The sequence below is a fragment of the Sparus aurata genome, chromosome 16 (assembly GCF_900880675.1).
Source record: "Sparus aurata chromosome 16, fSpaAur1.1, whole genome shotgun sequence".
In the NCBI taxonomy this organism is placed as follows: Eukaryota; Metazoa; Chordata; class Actinopteri; order Spariformes; family Sparidae; genus Sparus; species Sparus aurata.
Window position 1 is genome coordinate 12327774 of NC_044202.1, and position 22303 is coordinate 12350076.

General features: G+C 40.0%; 1 protein-coding gene across 3 annotated transcripts in view; it reads right to left on the bottom strand.

The window, feature by feature from the left end:
• Nucleotides 1–22303, bottom strand: part of LOC115565955 (brain-enriched guanylate kinase-associated protein) — a 44853-nt gene that overhangs the window by 3975 nt on the left and 18575 nt on the right. For all 3 annotated transcript variants that reach the window (XM_030391651.1, XM_030391649.1, XM_030391650.1), the window contains 2 exons: nt 7302–7409; nt 4327–4410 (listed from right to left, as the gene is read on the bottom strand). In XM_030391651.1, the coding sequence (XP_030247511.1) occupies nt 4327–4410; nt 7302–7409 (192 nt within the window). The remainder of the gene's footprint in view (nt 1–4326; nt 4411–7301; nt 7410–22303) is intronic.

A 22303-nucleotide genomic window follows, 5' to 3' on the forward strand; every position in this document is an offset into this window, starting at 1 on the left:
CGCATTTGCTAGAAGGATCTCTAAAAAATGAATTCCTCAACAGCCTTTTCTGAATTATTTAGACAATCAACTTGAGCCTCTTTCTCAAACATATTTTAAGCTCTCTGTATTTGCAAAGAAGATATGTTTCGAGCCAGTCCTCAAGGATTGTAATCTATTGTTGTGGTTTAGAAAGTAATTCATTCTCGCACTTGCTCAAACAGTCCAGACCAGTTCATGTATCTCAGGGGAAATGCACTACTTGGCCTCTCTAATGAACTTGTCAGAAAATTGCTGAACACAAGCTCTATTTATGTATTTATTTCTTTGCCTTTGCTCACAACACAACCCTGTTTGTCCTTTTTCTACACGTTTCTTTTCTACAAATGTTTACTTATCTCAACTTTTTAATTCCAGAAAAAATAATTAATAGGTAAAGTCTTTTGGACATTATTATTTTTCTCTCCGTCCCTCTTTCTCCTATTTGTTTCTCAGTCTCTCTCGACTTCACTCTCACAAACACACACAGACAAACACATAATCTGTTTGATTGGGTCCCGTTTGAGAAAACTGTTCCCGTCAATTACCGACTGTTTCTTTGTGTCTATTAAAGCTTGTCAAGGTCAGTAGAAACTGTTCGTGCCACACTGAGTTCTCTCTTTTTTCCTCCCTTTTCTTTATCCTTTCATCTTTCTCCTCTTGCTCTACTGCCTTCTCAACCAAAAAGCCCTCGTTCCCCCTCTCTCTGTCTTTTTATTCTGTCGTTTTATTCTGTCTACCATCAAACACATATCAGTTCCACAGGGAAGGGCTTAGATTCAAATTAAACCAGTGCTCCGGGTCTCCAGCTGGGAATATAAAAAAAGAAAAAAAAAGATAAAATACTGACTTGGCTTTGTTAAGAAATAGAAGCTCTCCTCGGCATAAAATAACCTGCATCTTTTAAGTCAGGCTATTTTTAGCTGCTGCCTCTCCCACAGGGAATAGAGATGGAAAGTAGGTGAGGCTGTTGGGGGGGAGCACAAGATAATATACAGTGTGCTCAAAGGAAGCCAGCTCAGCATTAGCTGCTATCTGAGGCAAATCTTAATTAACAGTCACACAGTTTGGCAGTTTTAATCCACGTGACAGCATACACGTCTACAGGTCTTGCTCCATTTATTGAGATAAGTGGTTTAATGTAGTGTGATGGAACTGGCACTCAGAGCCATTCTGTGAAAGCTTTTTCCTCAAAATGCTCCACATTTAGAAGAAATTTTGCATTTTCATGTTTAATAACCTTTTTTTATTATTTAAAGTAAGACTATGTTACTTCAAAAATGACAAAAAACACATTCTACTTCTTACACATAAAAAGTTCATGAACACTAAAGCACACCACTTCTCAAGTGACCATTTGCTAAGCCTTTTCACCACAAGTCACTGTTCCTATTGCCTGTGAAGAATTCTGAGTTTGAATTTCTTCTCCAAAACTACACAGCACCCCTTAAAGACAGATATTCATGCGCAACAGACATCACCGCTGAGTCAGATTGCAGACCTGATGACTATTCTCTTCTGTTTTTTCTAATATTTACTGTTCTTCAATAATTGTTAAATGGGAATTCAAGTCATCATCACATTTAATACATATTATCAAATAACTAATGACTCATATATATGAATTAGTCATATGTGTCTGTATACAGGCCCTGTTGAATAGTAAAACTTTTATTCTATGGTGCATCAGGTGTCGTCTCAGGCCAGGCTTTCATTTATTCAGCCATTCATTATGCACAGCCGGGATGCAGACAGATGGCACTTCAGACAGCAGACCTTCATCAGTCTGACAGAAGAGGCCATGAGAACTGTGAATCCGTGTTATTGTGAAAAACCATTCACCAAGGCTTTTAGTGGTACTCAGTCGCAACATATCGAACCTTTCTCCTTTACAGAAATAATGCATCAAGACTCGTTCATGAGTAATTATTTACAGCATATGTTCAGTGATGGGTGATGTAGTTTTATCCATTAAGCTCAGTCCAGAACCAGTTACACCTAATGCACTACTCCCCGCTAAAATTGTAATTGTATTGTATAATTGAATTTTTTTGTCAACTACAAAATATATCCCCAACATGAGGGTCTAAATGTTGTTTAACCCTTGTATTATGTTCGTTTCTCCCCCCTTACTTTGGTGTTCCCGGTCAAATTTGACCGGTCAGGTTTAACTGCTCTTAAATTACCACAAAAAACATAATAAGAACATAATCATTTACCAAATGTTATTTAACACCCTTTAATGCTGTAAACAATGTTTCCAACTAGTTGTGAACATGCATAACTGAAGTAAATATACAAAGAATAGACACTGAAAATTATAATAATCAAAACGGAGACCAAATTCTCAGGACATCAGAAAGTCAACATGAGTAGTCATCTGTGTGTGTGTGTGTGTGTGTGTCTGTGTGTGCACCTCTGTCTCAACCCAAAATTTATGCTTCTGGGTGCATTTTGATAACATTTCCGTATTCTTTTGTAAATCCATCAATAGCTGTTTTTCTCAGTGTGAAATACCCCTACCCATTGTCTAGCCCTCGAAATTGAAAACATAAACTGGAGGAACGCTCACCAGCCTTGGAATAGGACACAGGAGTGGCATTCTACAATCAGGTTGGAGTATGCCTTGCAAACATAGGCATCACATTTGTAGCTAACTTGTTTTATTTATACTCTCTTGGAGGTCTACCTGGTCCAACTCTCTCCATGTGTCCCCAAACACACACTTCCCCCCAAGGTTTGTCATGTCCAGTACAATTCCCTCCATGGACTCTGGTAAAAAGAGTTGGAAGCTGGACTTGATGTCATCCACACAAGATATAACGTATCGTGTTGGCCATGACGTCATCCTTACAATGTTTTCCACTCTTGCTCTGCCTCCTCTGTCCTGGGAGGAAGAATACCAGAGCAAGTTGCCACCCTTGGACTGGAATGTCACCTCAGGTGCCTCTTCTTCTCGTGCCTCTTCTCCATGTGCCTCTTCCTCTGGAGCCTCTTCATCTGTTGACTGGTCAGTCTCATAAAGGTCTGGATCAAAATCAGGATGGATGTTGTCTTCCATTACTGACACAACTTTTTCTATCTCCAGTTAAACTTCCATCTCGTCTTCATCTGATTCAAAAAATCGGTCCAGAGCCTCTATTACAGTAAATTTCCTACTCATAGTGGTCACAGAGTCAAATGACAGAAAGGCACAAATAAAGTTTTATATAGGTTGTATATGAGAAGATAGTCTATTCTGCAAAGTGTGGTTCACGTGTAGGGATGGGCACATAAGCATGGGAAAGAGATCGTTTCCAATAACAAACACCTAATTGTTGAGTTTGAAATGTGTAAATCGGTATATATTGGGCCTTTGAACAGGTATGATACATTGTTAGGTCTGGAGAGTGTGTGTGGCTCCCAGGTGGGCATATAAGCGCGAGAAAGAGACAGTTTCCCATAAATGACATCTAATTCTTCAGTCTGGAATGTGTGGTACATGTGGGGGAATATATACTGTATATGTGTGTGTGTGTGTGTGTGTGTGTGTGTGTGTGAGGGTGGGACGATGTTTGTGGTTGTGGATGTAGATGTGTGGGTATACATGGGGATGTTTTCCATCTAAGGAATGAACATAATCTAGTATTACCCATTCATTTCATATGCCGGTCAGTTTTGACCGGGAACACCATGGGTGTTACAAAATTGATTAGATGACTCAAAATTCGTTGAAAGTGCTGATCAGAAATTTCATATGTTCAAATGCCTAGTGTGAAGGATATCATAAAGCCTCGAGAGAATCAGAAGAAAAATAAAAGGTTTAGGATATTATGAAGTTGTAAATCGGTCAGATTTGACCGGAACATCATAGGAGGGTTAAAAGTTTTCTCCAAATGGCCAGGAATGAAATTCTGTCGCAGAAATACTGATCCATTCGTGGGTTGGGTATCAAACCTTTGCTGAATGCCAAATTAAATGTGTGCATAATAGTTTAATATTGAAAATGTCAGTGTTGAAATGGTGTTGGGTTTTGAATGCTTGGTCAGTTTCTTTGCCTATTTACTTATACTTTGGTCGTTTATCTCTTGAATTAAACAGGGCAAACGTACTAATTTTAGGTACAATTTGCATATTAAACTGGGCCTAACATAACGTGTAGGGCAGCTTATATTGCTATTCAAACAAGTTGGCAGCATTTGTAGTGCAGCAAATGTTCATCAACCTCTGACATACACTCCACCTCAGAAACCATTAAAGAGTCTCTTGCTCCATAAGTTAAAGCAATCCATTCAGTCGGACGGCAGCAGCATTGTTGGAAAAGCTCACCTCAGACATCTTGTGTGCTCTGTAGTGAGACTTGGAGCACTGCAGTAGCTGGGCTGCCAGGTTGCAGTCTTTCCTGTACAGGTCCTGTAAGAGACAGAAAGATTAGACTAAATCACTAAACCCATCATTTTCAAATCTTGTTCATTTTGGCAGCCTGATGGTTCGAGCAAGGCTTTTTCACCGAGGGGGGGTTTTGTTCGAACACTCTCTGGGGAAAAGTCTGTAATGCTTTAGATTACAGCCTTGTAATTGTGGTTTAATTATTTTTGTAATTATGGGGGACGTCAGGAAGACATAATTATGCAGTCATGTAATGTCAGCACTGTGCTATAGGAACAACAAAACCTAACATTAAATAATGTTTCAATGTACTATTTATGAGGTATTTCTGAAGTAATTGGTGAAACAGAACGAGAACGATTGAAGTAACAAGTATTGAATAATGAGAAATGTATAGTGCTGCATAGAATATGCATTGGCACATACATAATAGGCCAAATTCAGACGGAAAAATGAGAGAAGTAACCCACCAGATTAGGCAACTCATTGATTAAGTGACCCGTCAAATTAAAGGAACAAAGTCCTCCATTGAAGCTGTTAGGAGTTTAATTAGTTTTCACGTATTTTTCACCGTTGGTGCATTGTAACACTACGTTGACATCCATTTTTCACTTGTAATGTATATTGTATCTGTCTGCTACAGTCTGTGCTAATTTTATTAAGTCGTCTAAAACGGAGCATTCACTTATCCGTGCCTCCCAGCCTCAGGAAGCCAGTTCAGCCTTATTTATCACTTTCTCTTTGTTTTCTTTCTATAACGGATGTTTTTCAGATTTGTACTTAAATTCCAGGGGAGGGTGAGGGTGGTCCACTGGCACAGCAGATGCTCGCTTTGATTGTTTGCAGTGTTTATGAATGCACGAGTTTGTGTGGGTGGTTAGCCGGTTTGGCTCACTTTCTTTTTCCTCTCCCTCCTCCTCTGTGAAATCCCTCCGCTCATAAAGGTCATTTCTGGCTGCACTGTAGCCTCCATCCCGCCACAGCCCTGACAATACATCCCATAACATCAAACCCTTGTCTTTGACAGTTTTTCCCTCACCAGTTAACAGTGACTGCTTTTTAAAACCACTGTATTTCTCTTCAGTCTGTTGCCGGGGGGACATCTGGGCTCCCTGTAGTTTTTTGTGGACGGTTCAAAAATACCATTGAGACCTTGGTGACGTCTTAGTTAACATGAGTTGTGTAGTGTGTTTCTCCAGGGTAAGCAAAGCACAGCAGTTGATGTGTCGAAGGTCTTGGAGCTAAAAAGATGGGTTTTCTGCCGCACCTTTCTGTCAAGTGACATGTCTGTTAACCTTGTATTCATACTAGAAATAAATATGGATGGATTATGAGACCCAGACTAAAAGACACACAAAACTACTGCAAATGACAATATTAACACTATTTTATGTCTCTTTGTGGTTGTTTTGCCTGCGCTACAGGGAATTTTGCATCGTCATGTGGTTGTCGTGTGTCACAGCATCTTTTGACTTTTAAACAAAAGATAAGTATAACCAAGCTTGTGTTTTGCGTGTTAAGCACAGTAACATTTAAGATAAATTATGTCTGACCTCGGAGGAGGCGGACCTATGTGGACAACGCAGCAGTGTTTGTCTAGTCGCTGTCGGAGAACGAGAGAGTGAGAAAGCACAGCTGGTATCAGTGTGGATACCATGGAAATTACTTTTGAGACCGTTTCAAATACTCGTCGATATGTGTCAATATTTAGATATTTAGTTTTTTTTGCATCTCACTGCAGTTGTTCTGCGTTTCTCTCTGGTCATTTTTTGTCTTTGTCATTTTTGCATGTTTGGAGTCTCCTTTGAGGCCCTTTTTTGGCTGTTTTGCATTTCTTTGTAGTCTTTTTTGGGCTTTTTGTGCCCGTTTTGCATCTCTTTGAAGTCATTTGATTGACTTTCGAACAAAAAAAAAAATGTTAGCAGCCACTTCAAACAGTTGCTCTGGCCCCTGGGCCCCTGCGTCTGTGCCTTGTTAGGCCTGTTCAGTAATCCATCCATGGTAATAACCCATTGTAGATCGAGTTGTTTCATCATTCAAGAGTAATAGAAATGGAATAGATTTTACTCAATAAGATGCAATTGTTTTTTTTTTTCCATCAGGTCTTAGGCATTTGTAAGTTTTTTCTTTTTTTTTTTTTTTTTTTTTACTTGATCCCATGTTATAAGCAGTAAATTCAGAGCTTGCTCTCTGGAGGAAGTTCCTGCCTCGCTGCCGGGTCTGACGGGACAAATTCCTCCTCCTTTCCACTTTAAATGAACCTTGACTCCAATCAGCCTGGCCGGATTGGAGGGGATTGTGAAAACACTCTATAGCTCAGAAGTGCTCAAAAGTGACATAGACAGAAAGAGAGAAAATCTAACATAACCTGATGCCCCTGGTGGAAGTACCAGTAACATCACTTCAAAGAAAGTGAGGCACACGATTGCCACATGCCTTTAAGCTCAGATCCACACAGCCCCTGCTCCAGATTCTGGCTGCCCTGAGGAATGCCCATTGATTTCAGCATAATCACTATAAAACACCCAGTGGCTTAGAGTTAACTCCTCTATCTGCTGTGGCCCCTTGAAGCAAATATATCCAGGATGTTGTAGGAATACAGAGGATGTGAGACTTTTAGCAATCGTGTTCGCGGAGTTTGATGGGAGAAAGTCCTTCCATTAGGAAAAATACTGCTTTTTGAAGAACCGTCATCTCAGCCTCTCAAGCCAAATGTTGTGTTGGTGCTAACAAGGCAAGGAGAGCAACCACTTCAGGCTGGGCACCAGACCTTTGTGGCCCTGAATGCCCTGGGCGTCTCCTTGTGCCTGCAGGCAAAATATAATTCGGGCATGTCCTCAACGGGAGTGTTATCTCACAAAAAAGTTCACATATTGTTGAACCCCGTAAGACATGATGCCGCCCTGAGTACTCACGTTGTCCTCTCTGAGTTTATTGATGGTGATCTTTGCCTCCATGAGGTGGTTGTTGAGGACGATGATTTCCCGGCTGAGGGCTCTCTTTTCCTCTTCATGATGGTGGGACTGCAGCATGAGAGAAAATATGGACAGGGGACAATAGAAGAAGGCAAAAAAAGAACAAAGGTTGTCAGAGGTTGACCAAGTAGATGATACGAGGGAGGGGCAGGAAGTAAAGGGTTAAAGGAGAGAGTTGAGTGTTGAGATAACAAGAGAAAGATGAGGGAGCCAAAGTTGGAGGGAGGAAACTATGATAGAAGTGGGGGGGGGGAGAAAAATGAGAGGAAGAGAGCCTGATGTCACTATCAGTCTGAAGCCAGTGCCAGCAGCAGGTCTTAATTAAAAGAAGATTACACTTGCCAGCGCTCATATCATATCAATTACTCTGGGAGTAAGAAGAAGAGAAATAGAGGGGGAGAGAGGGGAAAACTAAAGAGGAGAGGGAGAAAGACAAATGAAACACGCGTTCTATTTTCAGTGATTACTGTCAAAGAAATGCAAAATGACTGCTGCGGTGACATTTTAGCCCCACTAACAGCGGCGCCTAATGATGCTGATGTCTGCTGGTTAGCCGGTCTGTCTTTCTGTCTGTCAGCCCCGCTTATATCTGGACCACAACTGGCCTCATTGTCCCGCAATTTGTTGCAGGCATTCATGGTGCGCCCAGGAATATTCGTAATGATTTTCAAGAAGTCCAAAAGTCAGCTATAAATCAGCAATAAATCTTATAACCTAATAAAGAGACGGTCATAGAATCAGCTGAACACAAAGCATTTAGCACTACCCTCTGGGTAAACTTGGCTTTTTGCAATGAATTAAACTGAGTGGCATTTTTTGTTAGCATGTGAGGTTTTTTTTTTTATTATTATCTTTTTTTTTGTGTAATTCTCTATCACATGTAAAGTGTAAATTTAATCGCTTCTTACAGACTAGTTTGAACTACTTTTTCCAAAACCAAGTAGCTTTAGTAAGCCTAGATTTCTCCCCAGGGTAGCTTTGCAATGGTGTCTTCAATTCGCTTCTTCTAGTCCAAACCAAAGTCCAAAATCCAAAGACTCTTCATTTATTGTCATCAGTGACAAAGAAAAGCAGCAAATCCTTACAATTAAGAAGCTAGAACCAGTTAATACTTAATTGACAACAATTTATTTTTTATCCACATAGTTGCCAATTCATTTAATTTTGATTGACTTATCAATTAATCAACTTATCTGCATAGCTTTATAGGGGGTGGCTGGTTAGGAGTTGGTGATAAGACAAAAAAAATAAGCCATGGCATGCATAATCTCAACATATTATTGGAACAAACCCCTTAAAACGTTTTTGTTCTCAAATGTTCGAGCCTTCAGGCTGGGAGAGAACCACAATATTATTATATATCAATTTGCAGACGGATAACAGTCCTACAGGTGCTCAGAATCATGGGCGCTCCAGACATAAAGTTCACAGCAGCTGAGCAAACTCAATCTGCTTATGAAGATCATGTGGTACTGGCAAAAGCTACAGAGCAGGTGATTAATTGAACCTAAAATTGAGTTTGTCAGTTGTTTGTTTATTACTGTTCCGTCCAGTGTCTCTGTGTTGTGGGCTGCAGTTAACAATGCAGCCTCTAGGGGCCAGGCATCTGTTCTGCTCGTTAATAAATTGTGTGTCTCTCTCTCTCAATTCAATTCAATTCAAAGAGCTTTATTGGCATGAGGTAACACCGTACATATTGCCAAAGCAAGCATTTAGAATTCAAAATAATAATAACAATAAAGGAGGACAATATTTACAATAAATGAGTTATACTGTATGTATAACTTATGATTGACTCAGTCATAGTCACATCAGGACTGTAATAACAAAAATAAGAAAACAACAAACAAACAAACTAATAAACAAACAAAAAAAATAAATAAAAAAAAATAAAAAATGATTGTCACTTCCTGTCTCTCAGTCTATGGCAGGCACAAAGACTGTGGAAGTCTGTGTGCGTGTGTGTGTGTGTGGGTGAGTGTAAGTGTGTGTGGGGGTGAGTGTAAGTGTGTGTGTGTGTGTGTGTGTGTGCGTGTGTGGTGGTGTTGTGTGTGTGTGTGTGTGTGTGTGTGTGTGTGTGTGTGTGTGTGTGTGTTGGTGAGTGTAAGTGTGTGTGTGTGTGTGTTTGCGTGTGTGTGCATTTATGTTGATACGAAAAATAAGTAAATAAATAAATGAATAAGTAAGAGTGAAACAATTAAAAACAAATAAAAAGAAGTACATTCTGAGTAGTTTCTCAGGTTCCACTGGCTGTCCTCAGGTCGTGACATGAGATGATGAATTTGGCTGCAATGTTCTCACATTTGGGTATTTCCCCAAGTAAATATGGGAGTTTCTCCATGTTTGTTGTGTGTTCAAATTCAGGGTGTATTTGTATTATTTTGGGAAAGTGTTGATTTCTCAGAGCCTGGTATTTGGGGCATGAGGTGAGGGAGTGCAGTTCTGACTCGACCTCTTGTCGGTCACAGTGGGAGCAGAGTCTCTCCTCCTCTGGCAGCCAGCTCTGTCTGTGCCGACCCTTCTCTACAGCCAGGCTGTGTTCACTGAGTCTGTACATAGTCAAGGCTTTTCTTAATTTAGGATCTGTTACTGTGCTCAGATAATTTGCTAACGCAAAGTTTCTTTTTAGGGTCAGATAACATTTTAATTTACTCTGTCTTTTAGTTGTTTCCTTCCAGTATGCGATGTAGATTTCTTTTTGTTGGTTGATAATTTGGTTTGGTCTGATTGGCTTGGTGTTGTGGTCCCGAGGCTGTCCGGGCCATGTTGGGTTGTCTGGACAAAACGTCAGGACCAGCTGGCTGAGGGGACCCCTCTCTGGCTTCAGCTCTTGGCAGGTTAAGGCTTTGTGGTGGTATGTGTGGGGGTCACTAGATTTTAGGTGATTGTAAAATTTAATTGCTCTTTTTTGTATTTTCAATATGAGGGGGAATTGGCCGAGTTCTGCTCTACATGCGTTGTTTGGTGTCTTTCTCTGGACGTGCATGATGTTCTTACAGAACTCTGTGTGGAAAGATTCTATTATTGTTTTGTCCCATTTGTCAAATTCATGGTTTAGTTTTGGTCCCCAAATTTCACTGCCATAGAGAATTATCGGTTCTAATACAAATTGGAAAATCTTAAGCCAGATTTTAATTGGAATGTCCAGTTTGATATTTCTTCTAATTGCATAGAAAGCCCTCCTTTCTTTGTCTCTCAGATCTTTCACAGCCAAGTTGAAGCTTCCTGTGGAGCTTATGTTGAGGCCAAGGTATGTGTAGTCTTTTGTATGGTGTAATTTAGTGGTGTCCAAATAGAAATTGTGTGTGTTGTCCTGACTTCTGGACTGCTTCTGGAAGATCATAATTTTGGTTTTCTTTGGGTTGAATGTCAGAGCCCAGGACTGACAGAATGTATGCAGGAGGTTGAGGTGCTGCTGTAGACCTTCTTTGGTTGGTGACAGCAACACCAGGTCATCTGCGTACAGGAGACCCTTAACTTCTGTGCCATTCAGATTGAGACCAGGTGACGTGGATTGATCTAATTGACATGCAAATTCATTGATGTATACATTGAACAGGATTGGACTGAGGTTGCATCCCTGCCTCACCCCACGACCTTGGGGAAAGAAGGCTGTTTGTTTGTCTCCTATTTTAACTGCACATTTACTGTTTGTGTACATAGATTTTATTACATCATATGTTTTTCCTCCAATGCCACTGTTGAGCAGTCTGTAGAAAAGACCCTCATGCCAGATGGAATCAAAGGCCTTTGTGAAGTCAACAAAACATGCATAGGCCTTTCCTTTCTTCTTGTCTAATTCTTGCTCAATCAGGGTGTGGAGGGTATAGATGTGGTCTGTTGTCCGAAAATTTGGTAAGAATCCAATCTGGCATTTATTCAAAACATTTTGGTCATTGATAAAACTGATAAGTCTTTTATTAATAATGTTGCAAAAGGTTTTTCCCAGGTTACTATTTACACAGATTCCACGGTAATTATTATGGTCATATTTATCTCCATAAATATTTATTATATGACAGTTATATATTTATAAATATATTTATCTCCATAAATAAATAAAAATCTCTCTCTCTCTCTCTCTCTCTCTCTCTCTCTCTCTCTCTCTCTCTCTCTCTCTCATGCACAAAGCAAACAAACATACGCACACAGACACACAAATGTGAAACCTGCCTCACAGCACCAGCTGACAAATGATACGTCTCTGAGCAGTCACTTGGCCTCGCACCCTCCTCTCTTCCATTCTCTTAGTGGCGGTGATTGTTTTGACATACAGGGGTGCACAGCCAATCTAATAGGTAGCAATTAATGTCAGTTTAAGCAATAGGCCAGCATTGATATTCAAATCCAATTCTGTTACGGTCTCATTAATCTGCTGTCGAGACATGCAGCTCACTGACTCTCTCTCTTTTTCATTACTCTGGGTTGTATTTTGCGATGCTACTGTGTGGGCGAACACATTAAATCAGTTTTAACCTCTGATTTGTGACTGCACCCCGGACTGAGATTTTAATATATATAACATTGACGTTGCTGCTTTTGGTCCTACACCTTCTACAAACATAGTACCATTAATCCTTTAAAAACCGTTAACTGCTTTTGTTCTCTAACCTTGTATAGCTTAGGAAAAGGAACCTACTTATATTAAGACATTTGATGTATATCACTAGCATGAAGATACGTTGAACAGAAACCCACAGAAGATTAGTTGATCAGTGTGGATCAAATGTAGGGATACATACACTGTCTTTGGTGTTGCAACAAATGTTTTGTACAAGAACAACGTAACGAATGGCATTGCAAGACGTGTTCAGCCACTTAATTTCTAGAACGTGTTTTCAACATTTGTAATTTGATATTTTTAAGGATTTATTGGGACAATTTCTGGCCGTATTTGTAGATACCAAAAGAAGCAAAGAAGAATTTTAAGCATGATCTGTTGCTAACTGTAACCAAGTGTTTTTTGTGCCTAAACCTAACCAGATAATTAGTACAGTACCGGTCTCTACAATTTTAAGATGAAGGTATCCTCTCCAAAGATTAGCAGAGTTACAGCACAGATTAGCCACATTTTCAAAATGACCGTTGTTTTGCTCTGTAGATGCATTTTTGATGAGATGGCAGTGCTAAACTCACTTAACACAGAGCATTTCCTGTGACTAGCCTACTAAAAGTAAGAGTCAGCTGGTATCTTGACAGTGAAATGCTTTTAATGTGAAGCTGCAGAACTGTTTGATATGTATTGGCAGTAAATTAATACAACACTGCAAAAATGGTCTCACAAACATATTAGTTTTAACCTTAATTTGGAGTCCATCTAGAGAATTTAAATATTATATTGACTCTCTTTTAGCTCTATTTTTGGTTGCCACCTCCTGAGACAAATACATTTTATGCCTCTTAAGCTGCTAAATGCTCCCTTAAATCTTCTCCGCCTTTTGTTGTTGAGCAGATCGTGTTCATTGGGTTTGTCAAAGTCTGGATTATGTCCAGAGTTTTGTTGAAAACAGCTCCCTGCTGCATCTGGAAACAAAGTCTATAAGTCAATCGAATCAACACAGTAAAGTTTTGGACCAGAAAACCAAAACAAGGAGCTAAAAGACACTAAACTGTTCTATATAGATGAGGGATGGAGCAAAGTTGTGTTCTAATTTTCTGTTGCAAGCAACCTTTTTCTTATTACACACAGTGATTGGATCCATTGTTAATATAAAAATATGGATTGGTGCTGCTTTAAAAGAAAATGAGAATGTCTCTGCTTTCCCCTATCTCAGCAACTAACCTTAACTACAATGTTATTACCAGTGATATGTGGGCAAAATTCAGTAATTAATATCCAATTTAAATTAAATTGTTACAGCAGCGTTAATATTAGTAAAAAGCACCACACCGTCTCTTTCTGTTCGTCACTTTAATCCAAAAATTCAACATGCAAATGCTGCTCTACTCTGATATCTCGCCTATTAAAAATGTATTTTAAAAACTCGGAGTGATGCATGTTGCACTGCCAGCTTGAGTGACCTTGAGTGCGACAAAAAAAAAAGTGTGAAAAGAGTGTAGACATGTTCAAAAAATAATGTGCCACTTTGATGCCAGAAGTAAACTTGTTCCCTTGGTGTCGCCGCTGTTTTTGATAACTTTCATATACCTGGTAATCTCTTGGATCTTCTAGCATACTGATGCTCCACTTGCACATGATTAGAGGCTAAATTGGAAGCTGAGTCTACCTATAGATTTAAAAAAAAAAAAAAGGAACAGAGAGCAATCTTAATAGGCTTGATACGATGAACACGATCTTGCCACTGTACTTTTGGAGAGAGGGAGGAAGTGTAATTTTAATTACAGCGTCAAGGCCAGCGAGGGAATCACGGTTGTGCATACTGACTTCTGCTATCTCCTCCAGTCACACTGTGTTGGATACACAGGCTGTCACCACGATACTCTTATCAGTTTGTGCCACACATATAAGAAAAACAGCGTCAAGGAGAATTAATATGCAAATTTTGGCTATCATATCTTGACCCAGTGGATGTTGTTTCTCACCACAAAGCAGCTCAGAGACTCACTGCCTTAGTATCTAATGTATGCGGGTTTCTACTAATTACTCAGCAACGAGATGACCATGACATCTGAGCACACATTGAAACCCTGACTCAGCCAATAAAGGGGCCTCTTCTCTCCTCTGTAATGCAGATTATAATGGACTAAAAAAAAGAGCAACAAAACAAATTTTGTGGAGCTTGTTTCAATTATTGATCAGGAGGATTTTGTTGAATTGAGCACACGGTGTATAAAAAGTGAAAAAATGTCAGAGACAGCCCCAGTTTGTTTTACGTATTCTGCTGGAGATTCTGCCTCCTCACTGGACAACAAATGAAGCCTAAACCCCCATGAGAGGCAATTACTGGAGACTGCGGTTTACGAAAGGGGAGCAGAAAAACTCCACTCCAGTTAAATACGGTCTTATTTTTGTGGCGAGGGGAAAAAAAAAGAAAAAGCAAAGAAACAAATTAGATTTTCTAACCTCATTAGGGAGGATTTTCAAATGGAGACGCCGAAGATAACCACCCCTTCAGAACAAAGCAGATTCTAAATCTTGGGAGTTTTTCTGAAAACTAGTCAAAAGTCGGTCACCGCAGCGGACACAGCGTAGGCGGGAGAGAATCTCTGGCAGGCTTAAACTTCATCAACGTCCGATGTGAAGCTAACAATATTTACTGCAAATACCTCAGTTTGTGCCCGAGAGAGGCGACTGAGCTTCAAAGCCAGGACAGGTGGTTTTTACGATTTTAAATAAATCTCACATCATTTCATAAAGCACAGAGTATCTTGTTCTTTTATCATTTTAACTTTCAGACAACTGCTAGGTCCAGTTCCTGGAGTACAGTTTGAATATCATCTGTACGAGCAGAGACTCATCTGCTCCACTTCATTTAGTTGTTTACTTCAATTTGAAATAGTAATAATACTATTAATAGTTTTACTTTATTTACACTTTTGATTATTAACAGGATGACGAATGGCGAAATAAAAATGGCGGTATCTCTGGTTCTGCTGTGTCGATTCTGATCACTTGTTTTTAAATTGTTTAAGACCTGTAAATATACTTTCATGTTTAAAATGAGTGGATTGGTGGAGTTATCCTTTAATACAGTTGCTGTTTGCTGTCAACAGTTAAAGGATGAGGCTTTTCTTTATTTTTCTTGAAGTCAACAAATTTCATGAAAATGCTCACCAACTTCACTGTTGGCTTTTCTTTACATCTGATGATGTAAATGTTTAAAAATGGGTCACACATACACTTTTCATTATTGAAAATTTTCTTAAAACTGCTGGGCACTTTAGTTTTTAGCAAATGTTCCTCAAACCGGAGTAAGTGGTGCATTTGTTGGGAACTATTTTAGCCAGGAACCTGGCGTACGAGAGAGTATTAACAGCAGTAAGACAGACTTAGAGTAAATTACATAGTGCAGGCTTTTGAACAACAGTAAAGCTCTAAGGCACAAAGTATTAATTATATATTGGGTTTTGGACACTCACAGAATACTTATTAGTGGATAAACTCATTGGTTTGATCTGCAGCAGCAGCCCTACACAGGACGGGTTCAGGCACAGTGTTAAGCGTAGCTCACCTGGCAGTCCAATACACCATTAGATGATAGGTTTGAGCTGCGTTTAAATGGCTTTTAGCATGAGTCAAACTTTAAATCCATCTCCTCAGTGGTTGTGTTTCCAACAAATTGTCAAGCAAAATTTAAGTGAACTTCAAAAAAAAAGAGCAAAAGCTAATTATGAATGTTTCCATCAACTGGTTTGGAGTCGATACATTGAGCTGCAAAGATGTCGGTAAATGGCTATGATAAAGAGAACAGAGTTAGAGTTCACAAATGGGGGAAACAAAACCAGTTGTTTGCCAGCTCCCAATTAACAAAAAGAATAAAAAGAAGCAAAATTAGTTGCCCTGGCCACCTACAAGGAAATGTACAAATTAATCTGGGAAAGGTTAGAGAAGGTGTTTTTTCCAGGTAAGTATTAAACCATGTCAAGCAAACGAAAAAACTCAAAATTACACAAATGATGTCATTTCCATCAACCTTTTCTGATGTGATACTTCAGATCCTGCATAAACATAGGTCAATGGAAACATGACTTCTACTTCTTAAACATATTTTGCATTTTAGTCATGTGAACAAAAGGTAACCAGTAACCGACTATAGAATACCGACTACAATCTTCGGTTACAGCAACATAACAAACACAGTTTTGGACGTCTTACTGCTGATTCACCGCCTGGGCTTGTATTTCTGCTCCACAAGAAATCCAGAGTGAATGATCACGTGCTTCACATCTGCTGGGTTTAGCCACGGCGCTTACTCTCCCATGTGTAACTCGCACGTTTCCTTGAAGAGTTATGATTAATGGCCGTCGTGTTACTGGTTCTAATTAGTGCACCGCAGGCCTCTTTGCTGCTCACTGAAGAGCAGAAAACACAACACACAGAGCGAGGGACACGCATCCACACACAGACACAACAGGCTTCATCACACACATGTTGTCCCTGTCTCACATCACCAGGCTGTTGTTCATCTGTCACCATCCACACTGGTAAACACAGATGTAGAAGCCATTATTTGCTGTTTGGTCAGTCTTATGGGCACCTGTGACATCAAAACAACAATAAATTCTTCTTTGCCGCAGGTCTGTTCACCAGCCACAAACACATTTATAATCCAAAACCTCCATTTTCTGTTTCTGCTCTCATGTTTGTCTTCTCTTCTATTTTATCACAACAGTGCTTCTTCCGCGTTTCCCTGGTTCAGACGTCAGCTGCACAAAACAATTACCGCTCTGATGTTCCCGCGCATGATAAACTAAGCAGATAAAATGCATTGATCCTGAATCAAATACTATCGATCGTCTTAATGTTTTTTTGTACAGAGGCGTGGCCAAGAAAAGAACCGGTCGGACCCCAGAGATTAGACCGAGCCGCTGCGTTTCATGAATAAAAACATAAATAATTCCGATTGGTTATGGCAGGCGATAGATTAATCTGGATGGAAAAGTGCTACAGACCCCAGAGCAAAGGTGAAGCATGCGGCCGAGAAGCTCTGAGGAGGAACCAACAGCCATTTTTCAATATGGATTCTCTGAATGATTAATCTTTCCGTTGAAATATTATTTATTTAGTATATAAATAAAGAACAGAATGGCAAATGGCCATCAAAGATTATTGAGCCAACAGTGGCTGTGTTTAAATGGCGTCTAATATTCAGCTTATAATTGGTTTAAAGCCCAGGCAGAATGAAAACGCTCCACATGAACACCTCAATCAAACCGGATGTAATTTCAGTTGGTTGTTCCTCTGCATTCTTTCTGCATATGCCCTCCATCTCAATGTAAGTGTGATGTGATGTAGGCTTCTCCACTTACCAAAGATGGTGGCTTTCTAAGGGTGAGCTTTTTTTTTTTAGCCACTTGGCAGCAGCAGAAAGGAGCTGCCAACACAACATTGATGGCACCATTTAAGTTGATATGGTACAGCTGCCTGTGTGAACTTCCAGCAGCTACAGAGCGACATCAGTATTCATTTCAAGTCTTGTTTTCTGGCCTCTTTGTAATTGTCTACCAAATCCAGAGGGAAATATCTGTTTAACCGTTTAGCTGCTAAATTCTCCATTAAGTTCAGCAGCTAGTCGCTAACTGTGTTTGTTCTCCGTTTGGCACTGAGCAGGTCATTTACAAGCGCTGAAATCTCTCCTTTATATGCTACATGTATACTGTAGCTGTCCATGGTCCTGAAATCTGTACTTCAAACTCTGCCTGTATGCTGTAGCTGTCCATGGTGTCCCCCCCCATCCCCCTCCTGATTTTTTGATTTTTTTATTTTATTAGAAATTTACAGCAAATTCAGAGATTCTTGCTGACACTGAGGTGGCTGAGAATCAAAAATAAATCGAAAATGTTATTTAAGGCCGCAATTTTAGCGACCACTAGGCACAGAAATAATGATAACCTACTGTATATGTTTGAAGCACATCAATATACAACTTTCACTGCTAAAAATATATTTATATGTAAATGTTGATATTGTAAGCTATATTTTGGAGGTGCCTGTTGGTGAAATGGTCAGAGTGAATGTAAGTTCCATCCGATAAGCAGTTACACAGTTAATAACATCTAGGGCTTTTATTGTGAAAGGTACAACAAGAGAGAGTCTGAACATGCTGCAGTTGTGAGCTGAAAAAAGGTTTGCCTTCTTCATTTGGACTACAAAGCCTCATTTTATTATTTCATTAACTTCATAAGTATCAACTTATAACCCTGCAGGAACCATATCTGGAAGTTCAACTTCCTTTACATTTATGCTGCGGCTGCAGTCGGATATACTTGTTGACACATTTCTAATGACATTACCTTTTTCAGGGGCCACTCTTGTAAGCTTACCTTTGATTTCCTGCCAGTTTCAGGGCAGCTGTTAGTTAGCTAACCCTGCTAAAGAGTCTATATACTGTAAGGATGAAGAGAAACAATGACAGCAGCACGGACAGCTCCTTTAAACCTGACGCACCACACCTACAGCGTTCTATACAACTAGCAATATTCATAGTACATTACAAGTAGTTAATCAAACCTTTTAACAGAGCACATTCAGTCTGACTCTAAAAGTTAACTTAAGTCAATAAAAGCAGAGTGTTATAACAATAAAAGGTTCGACAGCAATGCAGTAAAAAAAGAAATGAGAAATAAAAAACATAATAGATATAGCACAGAGTATGGAAGCAATGGCAGTAAGGTGCATAAACATTAATTTACTTCATCTATTCTACTGCAGTCTGTATGGTGCCATATATTTTGGGTAGCACAGACTACCTGACTAACAATTATTTGCAAATACATCTTTTCTGCTTGCACCAGCACCGTGCAGAAGAGGCTCGACGATTAATTTAAACTCTTACCAAACAGTCTCACGGGCACCGAGCTATAACTAGCCCAGCTGCTAGCGCCAGAGTTATATCTTACCCAGGTTTTTTCAGGTAAAGACGGATAACGTATTTCTTCATCTGTACAAACGGCTTCGTCTGCAGGACTGTTTATCTGCAGATCGAAAACATTTCCCCTCCACTGTCATCACAACGTGTATCCGTCAGTTCCTCCTGGTGTTAATCTCTTTCCTTGGTCTACAGGAAATAGTTTGATTCTTCGCTGTTTTTCCTCTTGACCTTGTCGGCTCGGGCCTCTCAGAACTTTTAATTACGTGTCTGATTTGATTGGAGCTGCCTTTGTCACCGCCTGCCTGCCTGCCTGCCTGCCTGGACTGACTTCTACAAAGGAACATTTTTCCCCCTTGAAATGCCATTGCATGACATGACATCAAAAGAAATGGCGATCCCAATGAGGCCTGCCTCTAAAAAAAAGAAAAAAAAAAAAGAAAGAAAAATCCCCACACTGTCTCCTGCCATGAAGACTGATTTGCTACACCAAGGCCCTTTGCTAGACACACAATCTCTTTGAAAAGCCAACAGTTTTCAAAATCATTTTCACATGACTTGAATACATTGATGTGTGTGTGTGTGTGTGTGTGTGTGTGTCTGCTGTATGAGAGGAATGATCCATGATGAAAAGACATTTTAGTCCTTCAGTCTGTTCATGGTATGACAAAGCAAGAAGGATTACATTGAAGCATCACAAATAATAGGCTACAAATACTGCCAGACAGATGCTGTTGTAACTGGCTGTCTTCTCATCACACACCACTGTACTTCACGTCCCGGGGGGTGATTTATTGCGATTGTCACGCCTCACCAGTCCACCACCATGCATGAGTTCACAGAAAAAACTCACCCGGCAAATCTCCATTATCTACTGCGAATGAAAATATAGCTATTCACAGTTGCTTGTGCTTACTTTAAAGGGTCAGTACACCCAAATTACAAATTGTTCATCGTAGGGATGGGAATAGGTTAACTGATTACAAATCCGAATCATGCATGGATCTTTTTTCTCCCTAAATAAATATTTATTTTCTTTTCTATTTATGGATTGTGAACATGTGTGAGCAAATAGGAAGAAATGTGTGCATGTCTATGCATTCTGTACGACAAAGACTGCGTTCAAGAAATACTGTATTTGAAAAAGCAGAAAAAAAAGATTTTCAATAGGTTCAATTTAATTTAATAGCGTCTTATCACAACACTGTCCTCATGGTTGTATCTTGGGCGCAAAAACACTTCAGGGTAAGGAAATCATCATGTTTCCGCTTCAAATGCTCATTTTGGTCGCCACAAACACAGCTGGTAGTTGTTCACAGGTTTACTAAAACATATCTAATGGTGTCACGCTAAATACATGGTGAAACACCATGGTCTCTCGCCAGATATATCCAGTGGTTTCACAAGTAAAAAATGTTGTAACGCAGTCTTGAACTGTGGTCACTGGGTTGGCAGCCTTCTCGCCTGTAAATCTACCCCACCATATCCTTCACCTTCAGATATGAAAGTCAGGTCATAAACATGTAATGTGAACTTGATACACTTACATGCGTACTTGACCCATCTTAGAAATGTCGATATGGTTGGTAGGCCCCAATACTTCAGTTGTTTAGGAGATGCCTTAATTTTCATTTTTGGGTGAACTTATCCTTTAAATCAATAAATGAACTGATCTGTGAAAACAAAATGGTACAGCTTGTCATTCCCAAGCTGTTTCCACCTACTTCTGGTCTTCTTGCAAAGCTAAGCTAACTGTCTCCTGGCTCAAGCTGGCACAACACATACAAATATATGTGGGTGAATTCAACCAATCTTGCTGGTGAAAGCAAACAAACATTTATCGATAAAGTCAAATTATTCTTATTCCGAGATTACTTTTTTAAAAGAAAATGAAAAGTAGGGAGCACTATGAAAATCAGCTCATTATTTACCTCACCGTGGGTCAAAAATGCCTCTCCTTCCATTAGTGTGTGTGGCTCAGACAGGCCCCATGGATCAAACTTCTGATGAGATTACGTTCCACTTTAATCGAGATACTGTAAGTCACAAGGATGGAGCACGCTGTGGGCTGAGAGGGCCGAGAGATCCCAAAGCAGAGGCTGCGAGGGAGGTGAAAAAAAAAAATGCTCAGGGAACCTCTCAGCCTGATGTGATTGGACAGCTGCTGCTGAGGTGACCAGAACAGCAGTTAACTGTAATAGTTTTCTAACTGGGGTTGCATGGCAGGTAAGACCAATTACTCTGGACATTGATTGCGCTCCCTGTCTTTGATCATGTAATTGCTTTGAGAGAGATGAGAAGCGGTTCTGCTGCTAAACAGGTGTGTTCAAATTGATTATAGTAGATTTCTCATTTCTTAGACGGGGGACGGAGAGAGCGGAGAGAACAAACGTCCTCATCACTCACACATTATCTGGCCGCATTAGTTTAACATTACGCCGTTTATCATCATCGCTGTATTTGAGGATTTGAAGGTTGTGTATTTTTCTGTATTGTGTTCTTTCTTCCTGCCGCTCGGGCTTCAAACTCCAGTCTGGCACTTTTCCAGTTAGATTCCCTTTCAAAAGCGGCCAAGGCAGCTCAGCGTGGTTCCAAACACTTGATCCAATTATTGATCCGCGTTCGAGTGTATGGCTGCAGATTACCGTCGTTTGGCACATGCTATTGTCTGTCTACAGGGGGCATCTATGGTGTGTCAAAGAGTTTCTGGGTGTGCAGCAATCAGGAAGAAAAGGTCTGGTTTTGCACTTGTGTGACGATGCTACAATATAAGGTAATTACTTGCTCCAGGTGAGAAAGTTATTTCCGGGGCATATTCTGTATTTGATTAAAATTGATAGGGTTTAATTTAAAATAATGTAACTTGTATTAGGATAGAGAGTAGTCTCTTAGGTAAAATGTGAAGCATTTCATCTGTGGTCATTTCAAGCCATCATATTAGCCGCAGTTAACCAAACAATGGCTGACACGGCTGGGGGTGGTCGCAACACCTTTTATGATATTGTTCGAACTAACACAGTAATAACAGTTTTAGCATGCCAAGACAGTGGGTAAGAAAAAGTAGTGGCGTGTCCCTGCACATGTACTAAAATCTGTATCACATGTGACGCAGGAAAAGACGGACAGGAAAAGGCTTATCACCAAAGAATACCCTGCCATGTGACAATGAGCAAGAAATTACGAAACTTCACAGTACAAGGACCGAGACAGCTGCCCAGTGTGGGCTGTCAGAACAGTCGAACAGTCTTCGGTGCACAGCAAGAGGATGACTTGATTAGTTACTTGACTGAGTCAGCAGTCTTGCAGCTTGGACTCACTCCACATGAGGTTCCAAGCCTCCGACGGGCAGAGGCAGACTGACTTTTTTTACTTTACACTTTCCTCAGGATTGCAAAAATATTCTTGATGAGAAGTAAAATAAAAGTGCAAACTGTACTAAAAACAAAAAGAACA